The sequence below is a fragment of the Oncorhynchus masou genome, unplaced genomic scaffold (assembly GCF_036934945.1).
Source record: "Oncorhynchus masou masou isolate Uvic2021 unplaced genomic scaffold, UVic_Omas_1.1 unplaced_scaffold_1273, whole genome shotgun sequence".
In the NCBI taxonomy this organism is placed as follows: domain Eukaryota; kingdom Metazoa; phylum Chordata; class Actinopteri; order Salmoniformes; family Salmonidae; genus Oncorhynchus; species Oncorhynchus masou.
The window spans coordinates 21,535-44,372 of record NW_027002563.1 but is presented as its reverse complement, the minus strand read 5'-3'; the positions used below and the strand labels follow the sequence as shown (position 1 = coordinate 44,372).

The following is a 22,838-nucleotide window of genomic DNA, read 5'->3' as shown; positions in this document are numbered from 1 at the left end:
TCCTAAATATTTCAGATTACCTTAAATTACATGGCCTACTATGCTAATTCTGTAGCGGTATTGTTAGAGGGGGTAAAGAAATATTTTGTTAGCTGAACATTAAAACCAGACTACATGAAGAGAAGGTATTAACCCTAGTTATTAAAGTTAGTTATTACCTATTATAATTATATGATTGGGCACCCTAAAGCTAAAGGAGATGAAGACACACACACAAAAAGGGACACAGATTAATTACAGAGCCAAAGCATGGGCTGTAAAATAGAGAATGTAAACTATTTTTAGTATTAAAACATGAAAACTGAGGACACATAGTCTGATCCTGGATAGTCCACAAACAAAAGAATAATCTGACGGAAAGCAGATGGGCGTTGTTGAGCTTCCATGACACATTCTGTGGAAAATATGATGGAGTCTTAAATGGAGGACTGTATTAAAAATCTAATTCTGTATGAAATTTGATCCGATTTTCTATGGAAATCTTAAAGGAAGAAACCCTGTTAGTTATTACATATTATAACATTATTATTATTAAATATTATTAAAACTGAAAGGATGAGAGTAGAATAGATAATGAACACATTCTAAACATGATGTCTTAAAGGAGAACTGTAGCATCTAATGATGAAACATTATGGAGTCTTAAAGGAGAGCATCTAATAATATAACATTATGTCTTAAAGGAGGACTGTAGCATCTAATGATGAAACATTATGGAGTCTTAAAGGAGAACTGTAGCATCTAATAATGAAACATTATGGAGTCTTAAAGGAGAACTGTAGCATCTAATGATGAAACATTATGGAGTCTTAAAGGAGAACTGTAGCATCTAATAATGAAACATTATGGAGTCTTAAAGGAGGCCTGTAGCATCTAATGATGAAACATTATGGAGTCTTAACTTCTTATGGCTAACATTCCGCTGAAAAGGCAGAGCGCGAAATTCAATTCAATTGCTTGTTCAATGAACCATAAACAATTAATTAACATCCCGGATCCGGTGGACTAAAGCCTCAGGCTCATTAGCATAACGCACTTGTTAACGATTTCTGAAAATCGCAAATAAAATGAAAATAATGCCTGCTCTCAGGATCCTTTTCTTAACAACACTGTCATCTCATTTTCAAAATATGCACCTGTTGGAGAATTTGGTACAGGATGGCAGCATAGCATTTTGAGTAACTTTAGCCCAAGTTTTCACAAAAACCAGGAATGCCAAATAAATAAAATCATCATTCTGTTGAGAATCCACACAGGAGAGGAGAAATTTCTTTCTAAATTGCGTGTATATTGATATTTCACATCTCATTTTTCTTAACAATTCATCAGAGAACAAACACAATCCTCAAGTGTTTTTTCTCCTTCATTGTATGCTTATATGGATTGCTTTCCTCTTATCCCATGGAAAAATTCACCTGTTTTTACCAGATGATAAATTGCTTTATGGTCTTTCCAATTATTGATAAACATGTACCTGTTGGGGAAGAAAAAGGGACTGTTAGAACTGTTCCATGGATTGATGATGGAAAACAGAGCCTAAAAACTGTATGTTTCTTGAAAGAGATGGGGCCAAAAATATCTTGGTAGTTCTGGCTAATAAGTCTGGCTGCACATCTTTTTGGCAAAATATCTTGTTTTATCCAAAAATGTAGAGCATCAACAGGTTAATGAACATGCACCTGTGGAACCACGCAAATGTGACAACACCTGCACAGTGACCAAACTCAACAAAAATAATAAACTTAAACATCATTAGGAATCCACAAGATCAATGTTATAATTTCAATCTCATTTTTCTTACAATTCATCAGGAAAAAAAGTGTAAAAAAAGATGATATTGCAATGAAAACATGTAAAAGGGACTGTTAGTGCAAGTATTGAATTTTGTTTGAAAGTTAAAAGTGTGGGCTGAGTCTGGCTGGCTGTCTTAAAAAATGATGTTGTTATCGATCAATAATGACAAACCTCCTGGCATTGACAACAGATGGAAAGCTACTGAGGACAGTAGCTGACTCTATAGCCACTCCTATCTGACATATTTTAATATGAGCCTAGAGGAAAGTCTTTGTCCTCAGGCCTGGAGGGAAGCCAAAGTAATTCCACTACCCGAGAGTCGTAAAGCGGCCTTTACTGGTTCTAAGCCAGCTCTTAACAAACTGTCGGGAAAAATTGTGTTTTACCAAATACACTGCTCAAACATATAAAGGGAACACTAAAATAACACATCCTAGATCTGAATGAATGAAATATTCTTATTAAATACTTTTTTCTTTACATAGTTGAATGTGCTGACAACAAAATCACACAAAAATTATCAATGGACATCAAATTTATCAACCCATGGAGGTCTGGATAACCACACTACAGGCTGTCCAACTTTGATATAATGTCCTTAAAACAAGTCAAAATGAGGCTCAGTTGTGTGTGTGGCCTCCACGTGCCTGTATGACCTCCCAACAACGCCTGCGCATGCTCCTGATGAGGTGGCGGATGGTCTCCTGAGGGATCTCCTCCCAGACCTGGACTAAAGCATCCGCCAACTCCTGGACAGTCTTTGGTGCAACGTGGCATTGGTGGATGGAGCGAGACATGATGTCCCAGACATGTGCTCAATTGGATTCCGGTCTGGGGAACGGGCGGGCCAGTCCATAGCACCAATGCCTTCCTCTTGCAGGAACTGCTGACACACTCCAGCCACATGAGGTCGAGCATGGTCTTGCATTAGGAGAAACCCAGGGCCAACCATACCAGCATATGGTCTCACAAGGGGTCTGAGGATCTAATGTACCTAATGGCAGTCAGGCTACCTCTGGCGAGCACATGGAGGGCTGTGCGGCCCCCCAAAGAAATGCCACCCCACACCATGACTGACCCTCCGCAAAACCGGTCATGCTGGAGGATGTTGCAGGCAGCAGATAGTTCTCCACGGCGTCTCCAGACTCTGTCAAGTCTGTCACATGTGCTCAGTGTGAACCTGCTTTCATCTGTGAAGAGCACAGGGCGCCAGTGGCGAATTTGCAAATCTTGGTGTTCTCTGGCAAATGCCAAACGTCCTGCACGGTGTTGGGCTGTAAGCACAACCCCCACCTGTGGACGTCGGGCCCTCATACCACCCTCATGGAGTCTGTTTCTGACCATTTGAACAGACACATGCACATTTGTGGCCTGCTGGAGGTCATTTTGCAGGGCTCTGGCAGCGCTCCTCCTGCTCCTCCTTGCACAAAGGCGGAGGTAGCGGTCCTGCTGCTGGGTTGTTGCCCTCCTAAGGTCTCCTCCACGTCTCCTGATGTACCTACCTGTCTTCTGGTAGCGCCTCCATGCTCTGGACACTACGCTGACAGACACAGCAAACCTTCTTGCCACAGCTCGCATTGATGTGCCATCCTGGATGAGCTGCACAATCTGAAAACTTGTGTGAGTTGTATACTCCGTCTCATGCTACCACTAGAGTGAAAGCACCGCCAGCATTCAAAAGTGACCAAAACATCAGCCAGGAAGCATAGGAACTGAGAAGTGGTCTGTGGTCCCCACCTGCAGAACCACTCCTTTATTGGGGGTGTCTTGCTAAATGCCTATAATTTCCACCTGTTGTCTATTCCATTTGCACAACAGCATGTGAAATCTATTGTCAATCAGTGTTGCTTCCTAAGTGGACAGTTTGATTTCACAGAAGTGTGATTGACTTGGAGTTACATTGTGTTGTTTAAGTGTTCCATTTATTTTTTGAGCAGTGTACAATGCTATTTCTCTGTGAACAACAGACTTTCAGCATGGTTATAGAGAAGGGCACTCAACATGTACTGCACTGACACAAATGGCTGATGACTGGTTGAGAGAAATTGATAACAAGAAGATTGTGGGAGCTCTATTGTTCGATTTCAGTGCAGCCTTTGATATTATTGACCATAACCTGTTGTTTAAGAATGTTTGTGCTATGGCTTTTCAACCTCAGCTCTGAATCCACATTATGGCAATCTATCTACTAGAACTCAGAGGATTTTTAATGGAAGCTTCTCTAATGTTAAACATAAAGTGTGATGTACCGCAGGGCAGCTCTCTAGGCCCTCTACTCTTTTCTATTTTTACCAATGGCCTGCCACTGGCATTAAACAAAGCATGTGTGTTCCAAAATATTTTTTTAAAATAAGTAACTCATGTAATATGTCCAATACAGCAAATGAAAGATTAACAAGATGTTTATCTACCCATGGTGTCCGATTTCAAAAATGATTTACAGCGAAAGCACAACATGTGATTATGTTAGTTCATAGCCAAGTCCTAAAAACACACAGCCATTTTTCCAACCAAAGATAGCAGTCACAAAAAGCAGAAATATCGATAAAATGAATCACTAACCTTTGATGACACTCATAGGATATCATGTTACACAATACATGTATGTTTTGCTCGATAATGTGCATATTTATATCCAAAAACCTCAGTTTACATTGGCGCGTTATGTGCAGAAATGTTTTGATTCCAAAACATTTGGTGAATTTCCCAGAAATACTCATAATAAACATTGATAAAAGATGCAAGTGTTATTCACAGAATTAAAGATGGACTTATCCTCTATGCATCCGCTGTGTCAGATGTCAAAAAAACTTTACGGAAAAAGCATAATCTGAGAACATTAGTGCTCAGTACCCAAAAACAGCCAAAGACAACTCCGCCATCTTGGTGTTCAGTCAAAACATTAGTTCTGTTAAAAAAAGTCACTAAATATTCACTTACCTTTGATGATCTTCATCAGAAGGCACTCCCAGAATCCCAGTTCTTGACAATAAATGACTGATTTGTTCCATAAATTTCCCATTTAGCCACTTGTTGTTTCAATATTTATTGGCGTGTTCAGCCCAGTAATCCATCTTCATGAGAACCGGGGGTTTCGGTGGGAGTCGATCATTTCGTCCATGACAAAAACTCAAAAGATGTTCTGTTACAGGTCACATATTTAGTTTTTACTCAGTTCAAGTTTAAACAAGTCTGCAAAAACATGTCTGCAATCAATCTTTGGATGGATGTTTTTAACATATCATCAATAAGGTTTGCATTTATCTGATCATATTGGAATATATTTCATTGTCTGAAGAAAAGCATTGGAACGGGAGCTAACTCTCTAGGGAGACTTTGACACCCCTGCTCTAGGCGTCATGAGACCCAGGCTCTCTGCCAGACCACTCACTCAAATAGCTCCTATGAGCCCCTCCTTTATAGTAGAATCCTCAAAACAGGTTCTAAAGACGGTGACGTCTAGTGGAAGCCCTAGGAAGTGCAAGCACATCCATAACTATCAGGGATTTAAATAGGCACTGTTTTGAAATTCGACTTCTCACTTTCTGCTTGGATTTCTTCTCATGGTTTTGCCTGCCATATGAGTTCTGTTATACTCACAGACATCATTCAAACAGTTTTAGAAACTTCAGTGTTTTCTATCCTGGTCTGGCGTTGTTATACACTCCTGGGCTGCGGTCACCTATCCGGACCCGTTTCACTGCCTACGCGGAGCCCCACCGGGCCTTCACGGCAGGACTGCCGACGTTATCTACCCGAAGGAGTTATCCGGCTGGTTCCTCCGTCGCGATGTTGCCTGGGGGCCCATCTGCGGCCTGCTAGTCATTAGCTGTCTTATCGGCTGCTATCTGAATAGACAATCGAACAATTTATTTATTTATTTTATTGTTATTGTTAATTTTTTTTCTTCTTGGGCCTCTAGCTATATCTATTGTTTTTATTTTTGTTGTTGTTGTGTGATTTGGATTAATCCCCTCTATCACACGGAACCCCACTAATCTACTGACGAAACGCAAGAGGTGGCTAATAACAGACATCCATCCTATGCTAGCTTGCTATCGATGGCCTGGCTAGCTGTCTAAATCGCCGTGACCCCCAACCAACCTCTCCACTCTCCGGACCCTTTTGATCACTCGACGAAGCATGCCTCTCCTTAATGTCAATATGCCTTGTCCATTGCTGTTCTGGTTAGTGTTTATTGGCTTATTTCACTGTAGAGCCTCTAGTCCTGCTCACCATACCTTATCCAACCTATTAGTTCCACCACCCACACATGCAATGACATCTCCTGGTTTCAATGATGTTTCTAGAAACAATATCTCTCTCTTCATCACTCAATACCTAGGTTTACCTCCACTGTATTCACATCCTACCATACCTTTGTCTGTACATTATACCTTGATGCTATTTTATCGCCCCCAGAAACCTCCTTTTACTCTCTGTTCCAGACGTTCTAGACGACTAATTCTTATTGCTTTCAGCCGCACCCTTATTCTACTCCTCCTCTGTTCCTCTGGCGATGTAGAGGTGAATCCAGGCCCTGCAGTGCCTAGCTCCACTCCTATTCCCCAGGCGCTCTCTTTTGACGACTTCTGTAAACGTAATAGCCTTGGTTTCATGCATGTTAACATTAGAAGCCTCCTCCCTAAGTTTGTTCTATTCACTGCTTTAGCACACTCTGCCAACCCGGATGTTCTAGCTATGTCTGAATCCTGGCTTAGGAAGACTACCAAAAATTCTGACATTTTAATTCCAAACAAGATAGAATTGCCAAAGGGGACGGTGTTGCAATCTACTGCAAAGATAGCCTGCAGAGTTCTGTCCTACTATCCAGGTCTGTACCCAAACAATTTAAACTTCTACTTTTAAAAATCCACCTCTCTAAAAACAAGTCTCTCACCGTTGCAATCTGCTATAGACCACCCTCTGCCCCCAGCTGTGCTCTGGACACCATATGTGAACTGATTGCCCCCCATCTATCTTCAGAGCTCGTGCTGATAGGCAACTTAAACTGGAACATGCTTAACACCCCAGCCATCCTACAATCTAAACTTGATGCCCTCAATCTCACACAAATTATCAATGAACCTACCAAGTACCTCCCCAAAGCCTTAAACACGGGCACCCTCATAGATACACCTCTTCTGTCTTCAACAAGATCTCAGCGATCACTGCCTCATTGCCTGCATCCGTAATGGGTCAGCGGTCAAACAACCTCCACTCATCACTGTAAAACGCTCCCTGAAACACTTCAGCGAGCAGGCCTTTCTAATCGACCTGGCCGGGGTATCCTGGAAGGATATTGATCTCATCCCATCAGTAGAGGATGCCTGGATATTTTTTTTAAATGCCTTCCTAACCATCTTAAATAAACATGCCCCATTCAAGACATTTAGAACCAGGAACAGATATAGCCCTTGGTTCTCCCCAGACCTGACTGCCCTTAACCAACACAAAAACATCCTATGGCGTTCTGCATTAGCATCGAACAGCCCCTGTGATATGCAGCTGTTCAGGGAAGCTAGAAACCATTATACACAGGCAGTTAGAAAAGCCAAGGCTAGCTTTTTCAAGCAGAAATTTGCTTCCTGCAACACTAACTCAAAAAAGTTCTGGGACACTGTAAAGTCCATGGAGAATAAGAACACCTCCTCCCAGCTGCCCACTGCACTGAAGATAGGAAATACTGTCACCACTGATAAATCCACCATAATTGAGAATTTCAATAAGCATTTTTCTACGGCTGGCCATGCTTTCCACCTGGCTACTCCTACCCCGGTCAACTTCACTGCACCACCCACAGCAACTCGCCCAAGCCTTCCCCATTTCTCCATCTCCCAAATCCGTTCAGCTGATGTTCTGAAAGATCTGCAAAATCTGGACCCCTACAAATCAGCCGGGCTAGACAATCTGGACCCTTTCTTTCTAAAATGATCTGCCGAAATTGTTGCCACCCCTATTATTAGCCTGTTCAACCTTTCTTTCGTGTCCTCTGAGATCCCCAAAGATTGGAAAGCTGCTGCGGTCATCCTCCTCTTCAAAGGGGGGGACACTCTTGACCCAAACTGCTACAGACCTATATCTATCCTACCATGCCTTTCTAAGGTCTTCGAAAGCCAAGCCAACAAACAGATTACCGACCATTTCGAATCTCAGCATACCTTCTCTGCTATGCAATCTGGTTTCAGAGCTGGTCATGGGTGCACCTCAGCCACGCTCATGGTCCTAAACGATATCTTAACCGCCATCGATAAGAAACATTACTGTGCAGCCGTGTTCATTGATCTGGCCAAGGCTTTCGACTCTGTCAATCACCACATCCTCATCGGCAGACTCGACAGCCTTGGTTTCTCAAATGATTGCCTCGCCTGGTTCACCAATTACTTCTCTGATAGAGTTCAGTGTGTCAAATCGGAGGGTCTGCTGTCCGGACCTCTGGCAGTCTCTATGGGGGTGCCACAGGGTTCAATTCTTGGACCGACTCTCTTCTCTGTATACATCAATGAGGTCGCTCTTGCTGCTGGTGAGTCTCTGATCCACCTCTACGCAGACGACACCATTCTGTTTACTTCTGGCCCTTCTTTGGACACTGTGTTAACAACCCTCCAGGCAAGCTTCAATGCCATACAACTCTCCTTCCGTGGCCTCCAATTGCTCTTAAATACAAGTAAAACTAAAGGCATGCTCTTCAACCGATCGCTACCCGCACCTGCCCGCCTGTCCAACATCACTACTCTGGACGGCTCTGATTTAGAATACGTGGACAACTACAAATACTTAGGTTAGACTGTAAACTCTCCTTCCAGACCCATATCAAATATCTCCAATCCAAAGTTAAATCTAGAATTGGCTTCCTATTTCGCAACAAAGCATCCTTTACTCATGCTGCCAAACATACCCTTGTAAAACTGACCATTCTACCAATCCTCGACTTTGGCAATGTCATTTACAAAATAGCCTCCAATACCCTACTCAACAAATTGGATGCAGTCTATCACAGTTCAATCCGTTTTGTCACCAAAGCCCCATATACTACCCACCATTGCGACCTGTCCGCTCTCATTGCCTGGCCCTCGCTTCATACTCGTCACCAAACCCACTGGCTCCATGTCATCTACAAGCCCCTGCTAGGTAAAGTCCCCCCTTATCTCAGCTCGCTGGTCACCATAGCATCTCCCACCTGCAGCACACGCTCCAGCAGGTATATCTCTCGAGTCACCCCCAAAACCAATTCTTTCTTTGGCCGCCTCTCCTTCCAGTTCTCTGCTGCCAATGCCTGGAATGAACTACAAAAAGCACTGAAACTGGAAACACTTGTCTCCCTCACTAGTTTAAGCACCAACTGTCAGAGCAGCTCACAGATTACTGCACCTGTACATAGCCCACCTATAATTTAAACCTAAACAACTACCTCTTTCCATACTGTATTTAATTAATTAATTAATTTTGCTCCTTTGCACCCCATTATTTTTATTTCCACTTTGCACATTCTTCCATTGCAAATCTACCATTCCAGTGTTTGACTTGCTATATTGTATTTACTTTGCCACCATGGCCTTTTTTTGCTTTTACCTCCCTTATCTCACCTCATTTGCTCACATCGTATATAGACTTGTTTATACTGTATTATTGATTGTATGTTTGTTTTACTCCATGTGTAACTCTGTGTCGTTGTATGTGTCGAACTGCTTTGCTTTATCCTGGCCAGGTCGCAATTGTTAATGAGAACTTGTTCTCAACTTGCCTATCTGGTTAAATAAAGGTGAAATAAAAATAAAATAAATAAATATGTGGTCTGTGGTTGTGAGGCTAGTTGGATATACTGCCAAATTCTTCTGCAGTCTTTTGTTTCAGCTCATGAAACATCAGGGGCGGCAGGGTGGTTAGAGTGTTGGACTAGTAGCTGGAAGGTTGCAAGTTCAAACCCCCGAGCTGACAAGGTACAAATCTGCCGTTCTGCCCCTGAACAGGCAGTTAACCCACTGTTTCTAGGCCGTCATTGAAAATAAGAATTTGTTCTTAACTGACTTGCCTGGTTAAATAAAGGTAAAATAAAAATCAACACTTTACATGTTGCGTTTATAATTTGTTTATTGTAGTTATTATCAGTTTAGGAACATCTTTCCAAATATTTCACCTTATTTTTTACTTTACCCAAAATATGACATCAGTGATAGTCAAAATGTTGAAAATCTGTGAACGTCTAAATAAGAAATTGGGCCATTTAAACAGCAGATGTCGAACCCTTTCAACAATGGAGAGATGTTACTGATGTGCTTTGTGTCTTCGATGTAAAAACTATTACACAAAATTACTTCTTTAGTTGTTTTATGTTTAAGGAAGTGTGTAGGTCGCATTCTGTATCATACAGCTATGAAAGTTATATATTTAGAACCACCTGCTTGATTGGAATCTTGCAAAGTCTATGTTTTCAGTGTGCTTGAACTGTTTAGTTTTTTGTGTTCTGACTTGTAAAACAGGATGAATAAAATAAGTAGTGTAAACATAAAAGTAATTACCAGGAAGCTCTACATTTGTTTGGCCTCAGGTTGAGAGATCTGATTAGGATTTACTCTTGTAGCACTGTTGTTTTATCATGTGGAGATTTCATTCGGGTCTCTATTTTTAAAAAACACTGTCTTTGGCAGGAGAAAGACCAGACTCAGAGGAACCAGAGCCAGGGACGTCCAAACCAGCAAGACGACACCAGTGCTTCCAGTGTGTAAATAGTTTCAATGGGTCAGGGGATATGAAAAAACATGAGAAAATTCACACAGGGGAGAAGCCTTACCACTGCTCCCAGTGTGGAAAGTGTTTCAACCAGTCAGGGGAGCTGAAACAGCACGAGAGAAGTCACACAGGGGAGAAGCCTTACCACTGCTCACAATGTGGAAAGATGTTTAACCGGAAAGGACATCTGAAAGCTCATGAGAAAATACACACAGGGGAGAAGCCTTACTGCTGCTGCCAGTGTGGGAAGAGTTTCACCCGGTCAGGGGATCTGAAAAAACATGAGAGAATACACACAGGGAGAAGCCTTACCACTGCTCCCAGTGTGGAAAGCGTTTCTACCAGTCAGGGGAGCTGAAACAGCATGAGAGAATTCACACAGGGGAGAAGCCTTACCACTGCTCCCATTGTGGGAAGAGTTTCAACTGGTCAGGGGATCTGAAAAAACATGAGAGAATACACACACGGGAGAAGCCTTACCGCTGCTCCCAGTGTGGAAAGAGTTTCAACCAGTCAGGGGATCTGAAAAAACATGAGAAAATTCACACAGGGAGAAGCCTTACCACTGCTCACAGTGTGGAAAGATGTTTAACCAGAAAGGACACCTGAAAGCTCACGAGAAAATTCACACAGGGAGAAGCCTTACCACTGCTCACAATGTGGAAAGATGTTTAATCAGAAAGGACACCTGAAAGCTCATGAGAAAATTCACACAGGGGAGACGCCTTACCACTGCTCCCAGTGCGGCAAGTGTTTTAGCCAGTTAGGGAACCTGAAACAACATGAGAGAATTCACACAGGGGAGAAGCCTTACCACTGCTCCCAGTGTGGCAAGTGTTTTAACCAGTTAGGGATCCTGAAACAGCACAAGAGAATACACACAGGGGAGATGCATTACCACTCCTCCCAGGGTGCAAAGCTTTTGCCAATTTAGGAAGCCTGAAAGAACATGACACAAAGGATAAAAGCTCAGATTTTGGGAAAACATATTACTCATAACAATCACTTAAATGTCATTAGAGAATCCACACAGGAGAGAGAAATTACTTCTCTTAGCGTGTATATTGATATTTCACATCTCATTTTTCTTGCAATTCATCAGAGAACATACACAATGCTCCCGTTGTCTTATATTGTTGCCTTATAATGTGTTGACCTGTTTTTACAAGATGAAATTGCTTCTTCCAATTATTGATAAACATGTACCTGTTAAGAAACTGACTGTTAGATATGTTAAGGCTCCATGGATTGATGAGGAATTTAAAAACTGTATGTTTGAAAGAGTTGGGGCAAAAGAGTGGCTAATAAGTCTCGCTGCACATCTGGCTGGCTGTTTTATGTAAAGCAAATTGAGAAATTATGTGACCAAACGCATGTAGAAAAACATCATGAAAGAAAAGCAGTGCAAGTATTGAATTTTGTAAAGTTAGTGTGGGAGAGGTGGAACTACCCAAGAGTGGTAAAGCGGCCTTTACTGGTTCTAACAGCAGACCTATAAGCTTGCTGCCAGCTCTTAGCAAACTGTTGGGAAAAAATGGTTTGAACAAATACAATGCTATATTTCTGTCAACAAATGAACAACATACTTTCAGCATGCTTATAGAGAAGGGCACTCAACATGTACTGCACTGACACAAATGGCTGATGATTGGTTGAGAGAAATTGATAACAAGAAGATTGTGGGAGCTCTATTGTTAGATTACAGTGCAGCCTTTGATATTATTGACCATAACCTGTTGTTTAAGAATGTATGTGTGCTATGGCTTTTCAACCTCAGCTCTGAATCCACATTATGGCAATCTATCTAATAGAACTCAGAGGGTTTTTAATGGAAGCTTCTCTAATGTCAAACATATGAAGTGTGATGTACCGCAGGGCAGCTCTCTAGGCCCTCTACTCTTTTCTATTTTTACCAATGGCCTGCCACTGGCATTAAACAAAGCATGTGTGTCCATGTATGCTGATGATTCAACCATATAAGCACCAGCAACCACAGCTAATGAAGTCACTGAAACCCTTAACAAAGAGTTGCAGTCTGTTTTGGAATGGGTGGCCAGTAATAAACTGGTCCTGAACATCTCTAAAACTAAGAGCATTGTATTTGGTACAAATCATTCCTCAAGTTCTAGACCTCAGCTGAATCTGGTAATGAATTGTGTGGCTGTTGAACAAATTGAGGAGACTAAATTACTTGGCATTACCTTAGATTGTATACTGTCATGGTCAAAACATATAGATTCAATGGTTGTAAAGATGGGGCGAGGTCTAGCCATAATAAAGAGATGCTCTGCTTTTTTGACACTACTCTCCACAAAGCAAGTTCTGCAGGCTCTAGTTTTGTCTAATCTTGATTATTGTCCAGCCGTGTGGTCCAGTGCTACAAGGAAAGACCTAGTAAAGCTGCAGCTGGCCCAGAACAGAGCGGCTGTCACGCTCTGGCCATAGAGAAGCTTTTATTCTCTATTTTGGTTAGGCCAGGGTGTGACTAGGGTGGGCATTCTATGTTATTTTTCTGTGTTTTTGTATTTCTTTGTTTTTGGCCGGGTATGGTTCTCAATCAGGGGCAGCTCTCTATCGTTTTCTCTGATTGAGAACCATACTTAGGTAGCTCTTGCCCACATGGGTTTTGTGGGTAGTTGTTTTCTGTCTTTGTGTGTCTGCACCAGACAGAACTGTTTCGTTTGTTCCGCTTTGTTGTTTTTGTTCTTGTGTTCAGTTTCTTTATTAAATCTACCATGAACACGTACCACCTGCACCTTGGTCCTCTTCACCTTCTTCCACCTATGACAACCATTACAGCGGCACGTTTTGCTCTTAATTGTAATCAGAAGGCTGATATAAATACTATACATGCCAGTCTCTCTTGGCTAAGAGTTGAGGAGAGACTGACTATATCACTTATTTTTATAAGAAACATGAATGTGTTGAAAATCCCAAATTGTTTGCATAGTCTGTAATGGAATTCTGCCCTATGTGCACAGAAGAGACCACAGGAAAACTTTGTTGATCAGAGGTTAGTTTGTTTAATAAGGATTGCAACCCGGAGTTTACACTTACAGCAATTTGCAAGCAAGACACTCAGTTCAAAAGATGGTGTTTTCCCTTTTTATCCCCTACTGAGGATCACCCCGCCCAGGCTGATGTCCCTTAACTTTAATACCATGTAAGTTTGTGTGTATGCATTGATATGTAGGCTACGTGTGCCTGTTACAAAATGTATGTAGTTCTGTCCTTGAGCTGTTCTTGTCTATTGATGTGCTGTATTATGTGTCATGTTCTGTGTGGACCCCAGGAAGAGTAGCTGCTGCTTTTACAACATCTAATGGGGATCCTAATAAAATACCAAACTCTGTTATTCTCTCTGAGCTCAGAAATAAAGAATCTTGGTTTGACTTGGACTCCAACAGATCCTTATTTTATAATATCCACCTCAACTCTTCCACAGATTGCTGTTTCATCATTGTCTCAATGAAGACTTCTTTGTTTTACTTTCCTGGGGTCATTTACAAGCCTCCCACTGGTTGAATAAACGTTGTTTCCACGTCAAATTAAAAAACATCTTTAACATTGATGAACCTTCAATCTTCATCCCTAAACTAGCAACATTAATTAATGTTTCAATGACATTCCTGGCCTTATGAAATCCTAGCTAAATACAATGTTCGCACCAGTTTTCATGTCTTTGGTTATGCAAACATTTGTTTATTCGATTATATTTCTCATTAAGAATAATGTTCTTTTAATTCTATATGAAGGAGAGTCATAACAATAACAAGGTTATTCATGGGGTAAAATGATCTGTTTAAGTCATTAGTAAAGGGCACATCGTTAAAGAACACAGTTATCTTTTATTTTGTGGTCTATATCCTCTCAATCATTTATTCCTTCATAAACCGAAAACATTTGTACCTAAACACAACATGTGTTCAAGGGCCCCTTTAGGTTCACGACCTCTTGACCATTATATATGGATAGCTGACAACTATTTTTTAAAGGTCAAAAGTGATCTGTTTAGGTCATCAGTAAAGGAAGCATAGTTAAAGAGTACAATGACCCTTTCAAAGACTGAGACATCCCCCGGACATCCCCCCTAGAACTATTTTGTTTTAAATGATCTGTTTAGGACATTAGTAAAACAGATGTTTTCAAAGACACCTGGGGGGCCAGGTTGTTAATTATTTTGTGTCCATATAGTTCCCCTGTGTGCAAGGGCCCCCTAGATTCACAACTTCTTAACCCTTAACATTCCCAGCCAAGGGGAGAGAAAGAGGGAGAGAGAAAGAGAGAGAGACATTTAGTACAGTCATTTAAACATACATATTACAATTGTTAAAGTTTACTATGTAATATTAAATACAAAATGTAATAAAATAAAATAATGAAACTATGTCACTAATCTTTTTTACTAAAGAATTTTTTCTAAATCATACATGTTATTATTACATGTAGCATCACTACATAACAACAACATGGTAGCAACACCACATGGTACATACATTATTGGGCACAACAATACATCACACGAAGCAGCCACATCTGTCAGTAAGAGTGTCCACAATTGAGTCCTTGAATGAAGAGATGGAGATAAAACTGTCCAGTTTGAGTGTTTTTTGCAGCTTGTTCCCATCGCTAGCTGCAGCAAACTGAAAAGAGGAGCGACCCAGGGATGTGTGTGCTTTGGGGACCTTTAACAGAATGTGACTGGCAGAATGGGTGTTGTATGTGGAGGATGAGGGCTGCAGTAGTTATCTTAGATAGGGGTGAGTGAGGCCTTAGAGGGTTTTATAAATAAGCATTAAACCAGTGGGTATGGCGACTGGTATACAGAGATAACCCGTTTATAGAGTATAGAGTGCAGTGAGGTGTCGAATAAGGAGCATTGGTGGCAAATCTGATGGCCGAATTGTAAAGAACATCTTACCGCTCTTTGTATCCTACCATGACTATATCCAACCCAACTCCATGTGTTGCCACTATCATGTATCCTACTTGGCTGAAGCTTTGATCCAGTGGAAGAAGTATTGAGGAGCAGGGAGGTTAAAGGTCACTTCAGGAAACAGCTGTTACTCTACACTATCCCTAGATAATACAGTAATGAGAGAAAATGTATAGAATATTTATGGCTCTATAACATCTCTATCTATATATAACATCTCTATCTAATCCGTTTTATTGAACCTAATTCCATTTTCTCTGTTTAGTTTTTCCAGGTTTCTGATTTGTCCCTGTTTGTCTGTTTTTGTCTCTAAATCACATTGTTAATAGAAAACAACAACATTGGATGTTCTAAGTCCACAACAACACTTCAACCACATCAGGAGAACACGTTTGAAGTCTGAGAAAAATATAAGACATGTTAATTTTTATGTGTAGATACCCATTAATTGAAGTGACACCAGCAAGAGCCTTGCTTGGTTAGTGGTGTCTCTGTAGCACACAAGAGCCTTGCTTGGTTAGTGGTGTCTCTGTAGCACACAAGAGCCTTGCTTGGTTAGTGGTGTCTCTGTAGCACACAAGAGCCTTGCTTGGTTAGTGGTGTCTCTGTAGCACACATGTGATTGCATAGTCTGCTGAACAAATCACAACTGGATTGATGCAAATAGTCATGATATCATTCTGCCAGGGAGGAATAGACTACTTTGTAGTTAACATTTAATTGACAAAGTTTTTTGGGAAAGCTTTCAACCAGAAGATGTTTGTCACTAGCATCATCGCTAACAGCTACACATAGTGGATCATTAGCATCATCGCTAACAGCTACACATAGTGGATCATTAGCATCATCGCTAACAGCTACACATAGTGGATCATTAGCATCATCGCTAACAGCTACACATAGTGGATCATTAGCATCATCGCTAACAGCTACACATAGTGGTAGACAAATGCACTCAGACAGGGGCATTTCCTGGCTGTTTCCTCTTCAGAAACTTGAAGGAAAATACATATCACTGAGGCAAATTTAACGATGACTTGCAGGCAGTCGGTTCAGAATAACGATGACAAAAATGGAAAACTCTTTAATCTGTCACCTAATCCTACCTAACGGGCAGGTCAGCCCTGGAGTAAAGTATTGGCTGTAAGAAGTAAGAGAAAACATAACATCTGGTTCTTTTTAAATTTCTTCGCATGACATGGCTTGCCAGAATAAACATTGTTATTAATATTTTTCCAGTCTGCGTTATCCACTCCAGTCAGCAGAGAGCGATATGAGTCTTTCAGGTGATGCTGCTTGCGTGACGTATAATCTAGTGGACGGAACTGGAGGCTTCTTCAACAGCGACAAAAGGCTTCTGATTCAACCAACGTGTTGCTTTGCTAGCGAACAAAAAGTTGAGTCTTTGAAGCTCTTTAGACCAATCGTGTGTATATTACTCTTAGTGTTTTGAATATAATTATGTTTATCCATCTACTAGTTCATTTTAACGTCATTTGCTCGTTAAATTAGCAAATGTGTTACTAAATTGATATTGCATTCGGCTAATCGACCGGAGCATGAGCTCACAAAGCTCGACCGAGAAAGAAGCTCTGGTGAAAGGAGAGGAAGAAGCTTTCAGGATGAAAAGGGAGGAAGAGGACGCTATCACATTGAAAGAAGAAGAGGATGATATTACAGTGAAAGAGGAAGATGGGAAAGATGTTGTCAAAGTTGAAGGGGAGGAGGTAGAAGCTTTCAGAATAAAAAACGAGGAAGATGCCATAACATTGAAAGAAGAGAATGTAGTGAAAGAAGAGGAAGAACCTTTTAGAGTAAAAGAGAAAGAGGAGGCTATCTCAATAAAAAAGGAGGAAGACGTTTTGGGAGTGAAAGTGGAGGAGGCTGAAGATCAGATTACCACCAGTGAGTACTGTCTTAAAAACAGGTGCACAAACTATGCAGTTGGTGAACTAATGTGGGGTTTGAAAGGGGCATTCTACTTCAGTTCAACACTTGAATATGTCGTTCAGTACTGTGGGAATTGTTTAAGGGCCAATCTGCCATTGGTACATATGTTTTTTGGACTTCGATGTACTGAATTCTCATTCTCCATGTGGTCTACATTAAAGTTCACCTCATCTAATATAACAGGCTTTTAAAATCTACTTAAAATATCAAAGGGATGTAAAAGGCACCCATTTTGTGGAAATGACCCTTTACATTTGCAACACAAACAATATTTTACAAAATCATGATGGAAGTGGCCATTTTTGACATATTCATGCCTCTTGATTGTAATAGATGGTCATAAGTTCACCGTCTGTTTGCTGTTCTCGTTCACATAGGAGAGAGACGTGACTATGGTGGATCCTCTGGGGAGCATCAACAACATCCTGATGCTGACGAGGCAGAGAAGAGTCTCTCCAGATCAGAGCACCAGATGGTACAGGTTGGTCTGGTCTAGCATACAGCTTGCTCTATTGGGGTCTGGGCTGGGTTTCTGTAAAGTACTTCATGACAACAGTGGCATCAGCATCCATAATGATATGTGTTTGTGTCCCCTCTTTATGGATACCAGGACAACGCTAGCCCTTCCTCCCTCCTGGAGTCCCCGTGTCGTACCTCTCCCAGTAGCGCCTTACTGCTGGGTATGAAGAGGTTGTCTGTGCTGCTGGTGGACTGCAGGAAATCAACGGGGCTGAGTGGAACTGTGAGAGGACGACAAGAGAAGAAAGGATCAGATTTGACACATCAAAGTAAGTGCTGTCGTTCAGTTTGAACAAATAAAATACAATCTGCCCACTGGTATCTGTTACCAGGACAACCAGCAGAGTTCTGTTCGTTGACAAGAAGATAGAGTAGTGTATATGGATGTTATGAATATCATAACACTGAAAAAGGATTCTGCCAATGAAAAGAGAGGAACCAATAGACCATATAAAACCTTGATAAAAGTTGGCTTTAGAGAGAGAGTTTCAAGATGATCCAATGTAAGCTGCTTGTTTTACAAAAACTTTTCCTTAAAAATGATGACCTGACTTTTTAAAATCTTTACCAACGACATGCCAACGACTTTTGAGTAAAGCCAGTGTGTGTCTGTATGCGGATGACTCAACACTGTACACGTCAGCTACCACGGAAACTGAAATGACAGCAACACTTACAAAGAGCTGCAGTGAGTTTCAGAATGGGTGGCAAGGAATAAGTTAGTCCTAAATATTTCAGATTGCCTTAAATTACATTGCCTACTATGCTAATTCTGTAGCGGTATTGTTAGAGGGGGGTAAAGAAATATTTTGTTGGGGCGCCAGGCAGGTATTGACCCTAGTTATTAAAGTTAGTTATTACCTATTATAACATTGTTATTATTATTAAATATTATAAAAACTGAAAGGATGAGAGTAGAATAGAGTAGCGCTTCCAGACACATTCTAAACATGGAGTCTTAAAGGAGGACTGTCGCATCTAATGATGAAACATTATGGAGTCTTAAAGGAGGACTGTAGCATCTAATGATGAAACATTATGGAGTCTTAGGGAAGTGTGTACAGTCGTGGCCAAAATGTTTGAGAATGATACAAATGTAAATTTTCACAAAGTCTGCTGCCTCAGTTTGTATGATGGCAATTTGCATATACTCCAGAATGTTATGAAGAGTGATCAGATGAATTACAAAGTCCCTCTTTGCCATGCAAATGACCTGACCCCCCCCAAAAAAAAACTGGAAGCTTCAAAAGGAGGGTGGTGCTTGGAATCATTGTTCTTCCTCTGTCACCCATGGTTCCCTGCAGGGAAACACGTGCCGTCATCATTACTTTGCACAAAAAGGGCTTCACAGGCAAGGATATAGCTGCCAGTAAGATTGCACCTAAATCAACCATTTATCAGTTCATCAAGAACTTCAAGGAGAGCGGTTCAATTGTTGTGAAGAAGGCTTCAGGCTTCAGGTTGTGAAGAAGGCTTCAGGCTTCAGGTTGTGAAGAAGGCTTCAGGCTTCAGGTTGTGAAGAAGGCTTCAGGCTTCAGGTTGTGAAGAAGGCTTCAGGCTTCAGGTTGCGGTTCAATTGTTGTGAGGAAGGCTTCAGGGCACCCAAGAAAGTCCAGCAAGTGCCAGGACCGTCTCCGAAAGTTGATTCAGCTGCGGGATCGGGGCACCACCAGTACAGAGCTTGCTCAGGAATGGCAGCAGGCAAGTGTGAGTGCATCTGCACGCACAGTGAAGAGAAGACTTTTGGTGTCAAGAAGGGCCGCAAAGAAGCCACTTCTCTCCAGGAAAAACATCAGGGACAGACTGATATTCTGCAAAAGGTACAGGGATTGGACTGCTGAGCACTGGGGTAAAGTCATTTTCTCTGAATCCTCTTTCCGAATGTTTAGGGCATCCGGAAAAAAGCTTGTCCGGAGAAGACAACCCTCAGTCCTGTGTCATGCCAACAGTAAAGCATCCTGAGACCATTCATGTGTGGGGTTGCTTCTCAGCCAAGGGTGTCGGCTCACTCACAATGTTGCCTAAAAACACAGCCATGAATAAAGAATGGTACCAACACATCCTCCGAGAGCAACTTCTCCCAACCATCCAGGAACAGTTCTGTGACGAACAATGCCTTTTCCAGCATGATGGAGCACCTTGCCATAACTAAGTGGCTCGGGTAACAAAACATCAATATTTTGGGTCCATGGCCAGGAAACTCCCCAGACCTTAATCCCATTGAGAACTTGTGGTCAATCATCAAGAGGCGGGTGGACAAACAAAAACCCACAAATTCTGACAAACTCCAAGCATTGATTATGCAAGAATGGGCTGCCATCAGTCAGGATGTGGCCCAGAAGTTAATTGACAGCATGCCAGGGCGGATTGCAGAGGGCTTGAAAAAGGGTCAACACTGCAAATATTGACTCTGCATCAACTTCATGTCATTGTAAATAAAAGCCTTTGACACTTATGAAATGCTTGTAATTATACTTCATCATTCCATAGTAACATCTGACTAAAATATCTGAAGACACTGAAGCAGCAAATTTTGTGGAAAGTAATATCTTTCATTCTCAAAACTTTTGGCCGTGACTGTAGGTCGCATTCTGTATCATACAGCTATGAAAGTTATATATTTAGAACTACCTGCTCGATTGGAATCCAGTGACGTCTGTCTTGAGTGTCCGAGAACTGTTTATTTATTTGTGTTCTGACTTGTAAAACAGAATTAATAAATAAGTAATGTAACCATTATCAGTAATTACCAGGAAACTCCACATTTGTTTTAAAATAACACTGAGATTGTTAAAACTGGTCTTATGTTTTTGAGGGATCTGATTAGGATTTACCCTCGTAGCAAGGCCGTTTTATCATGTGGAGGTTTCATTCAGGTCTCTATTTTTCTTTTAAACACTGTCTTTGGCAGGAGAAAGACCAGACTCAGAGGAACCAGAGCCAGGGATGTCCAAACCAGCAAGAAGACACCAGTGCTCTTACTGTGGAAAGGGTTGTAACAGGTTAGGGGCCCTGAAACACCATGAGCTAGTACCTTCAGGGGAGACGCCTTACCACTGCTCCAACTGTGGCAAGTGTTTTAACCTGTTAGGGACCCTGAAACAACATGGGCTTGTAGACACAAGGGAGAAGCCTCACCACTGCTCCCACTGTGGCAAGTGTTTTAAGTGTTTAGGGAACCTGAAACGACACGGGCTAGTACACACAGGGGAGAAGCCATACCACTGCTCCCGGTGTGGAAAGTTTTTCAGTCGGTCAGAAATGCTGAAAGCCCACAAGCTCGTACATACAGGGGAGAAGCCTTACCACTGCTCCCAGTGTAGAAAGTGTTTCAGCCAGTCAGGGCATCTGAAATACCACGAAAGAATACACACAGGGGAGAAGCCTTACCACTGCTCCCAGTGTGGAAAGTGTTTCAGCCAGTCAGGGAATCTGAAATACCACGAAAGAATACATACAGGGGAGAAGCCTTACCACTGCTCCCAGTGTGGCAAGTGTTTTAACAGGTCTGGGAACCTGAAACAACATGAGAGAATACACGCACGAAAGAAGCCTTACCACTGCTCCCAGTGTGGCAAGTGTTTTAACCGGTCTGGGAACCTGAAACAACATGAGAGAATACACGCACTGAAAAAACATGAAAGAGAAGCCTTACCACTGCTCCCAGTGTGGAAGGAGTTTTACCATAAAAACAGCCTGAACCAACATGAGAAAATACACAGATGGAAGATGCATTACCACTCCTCCCAGGGTGCAAAGCTTTTGCCCATTTAGGAAGCCTGAAAGAACACGAGACACAGAGGAGAATGCTAACAAAAGCTTAGACTTTGGGAAAACATATTACTCATAACAATCATTTAAACGTCATAAGAGAATCCACACAGGAGAGAAATTACTTCTCTTAGCGTGTATATTGATATTTCACATCTTGTTTTTTCTTACAATTCATCAGAGAACATACACAGTGCTCCCGTTGTCTTATATTGTTGCCTATAATGTGTTGACCTGTTTTTACCAGATGAAATTGCTTCTTCCAATTATTGATAAACATGTACCTGTTAAGAAACTGACTGTTAGATATGTTAAGGTTCCATGGATTGATGAGGAATTTAAAAACTGTATGTTTGAAAGAGTTGGGGCAAAAGGAGTGGCTAATAAGTCTGGCTGGCTGTTTTATGTACTGCAAATTGAGAAATTATGTGACCAAACTCAACAAAAATAATCAACTTTATTATGAAGCCAAGATCAATGATATAAAGAATGATGGAAAAAAAACTTGTAAAAAAACATCATGAAATAAAAGCAGTGCAAGTTTTGAATTTTGTGAAGTTAGTGTGGGAGAGGTGGAAAAATTGTTTTCGATCAATTATGACAAACCTCCTGGCATTGACAACTTAGGTGGAAAGCTACTGAGGACAGTAGCTGACTCTATAGCCACTCCTATCTGACATATTTTAATATGAGCCTAGAGGAAAGTCTTTGTTCTCAGGCCTGGAGGGAAGCCAAATTAATCCACTACCCATGAGTGGTGGGTTTACTGGTTCTAACAGCAGACCTATAAGCTTTCTGCCAGCTCTTAGCAAACTGTTAGAAAAAAAGTGTTTTACCAAATACAGTGCTATATTTCTGTAAACAAATGAACAACATACTTTCAGCATGCTTATAGAGAAGGGCACTCAACATGTACTGCACTGACACAAATGACTGATGATTGGTTTAGAGAAATTGATAAGAAGAAGATTGTGGGAGCTCTATTGTTAGATTTCAGTGCAGCCTTTGATATTATTGACCATAACCTGTTGTTTATTAAGAATGTTTGTGCTATGGCTTTTCAACCTCTACCATAATGTGGATTCAGAGCTATCTATCTAATAGAACTCAGAGGGTTTTTAATGGAAGCTTCTCTAAT

General features: G+C 41.3%; 1 protein-coding gene and 1 pseudogene across 1 annotated transcript; both read left to right on the top strand.

Annotated features, from left to right (window-relative positions):
- LOC135530138 (zinc finger protein 845-like) overlaps positions 1 to 11,214 on the top strand; it is a 46,423-nt pseudogene extending 35,209 nt beyond the window's left edge.
- A 5,597-nt stretch (positions 11,215 to 16,811) lies between these two features.
- Positions 16,812 to 21,703, top strand: LOC135530145 (zinc finger protein 568-like). Its single transcript, XM_064958526.1, has 4 exons — positions 16,812 to 17,365; positions 17,788 to 17,891; positions 18,021 to 18,198; positions 20,841 to 21,703. Exons 1-4 carry the CDS (start codon positions 17,020 to 17,022, stop codon positions 21,701 to 21,703), a joined length of 1,491 nt encoding a protein of 496 aa, XP_064814598.1. The 5' UTR covers positions 16,812 to 17,019.
- Positions 21,704 to 22,838: the final 1,135 nt, after the last annotated feature.

Coding starts and splice junctions, on each gene's coding strand:
- LOC135530145 (XM_064958526.1), top strand. CDS start 17,020: ATGAGCTCACAAAGCTCGACCGAGAAAGAAGCTCTGGTGAAAGGAGAG. Junction 17,366..17,787: donor TGAAGATCAGATTACCACCA/GTGAGTACTGTC, acceptor TCGTTCACATAG/GAGAGAGACGTGACTATGGT. Junction 18,199..20,840: donor ATCAGATTTGACACATCAAA/GTAAGTGCTGTC, acceptor TGTCTTTGGCAG/GAGAAAGACCAGACTCAGAG.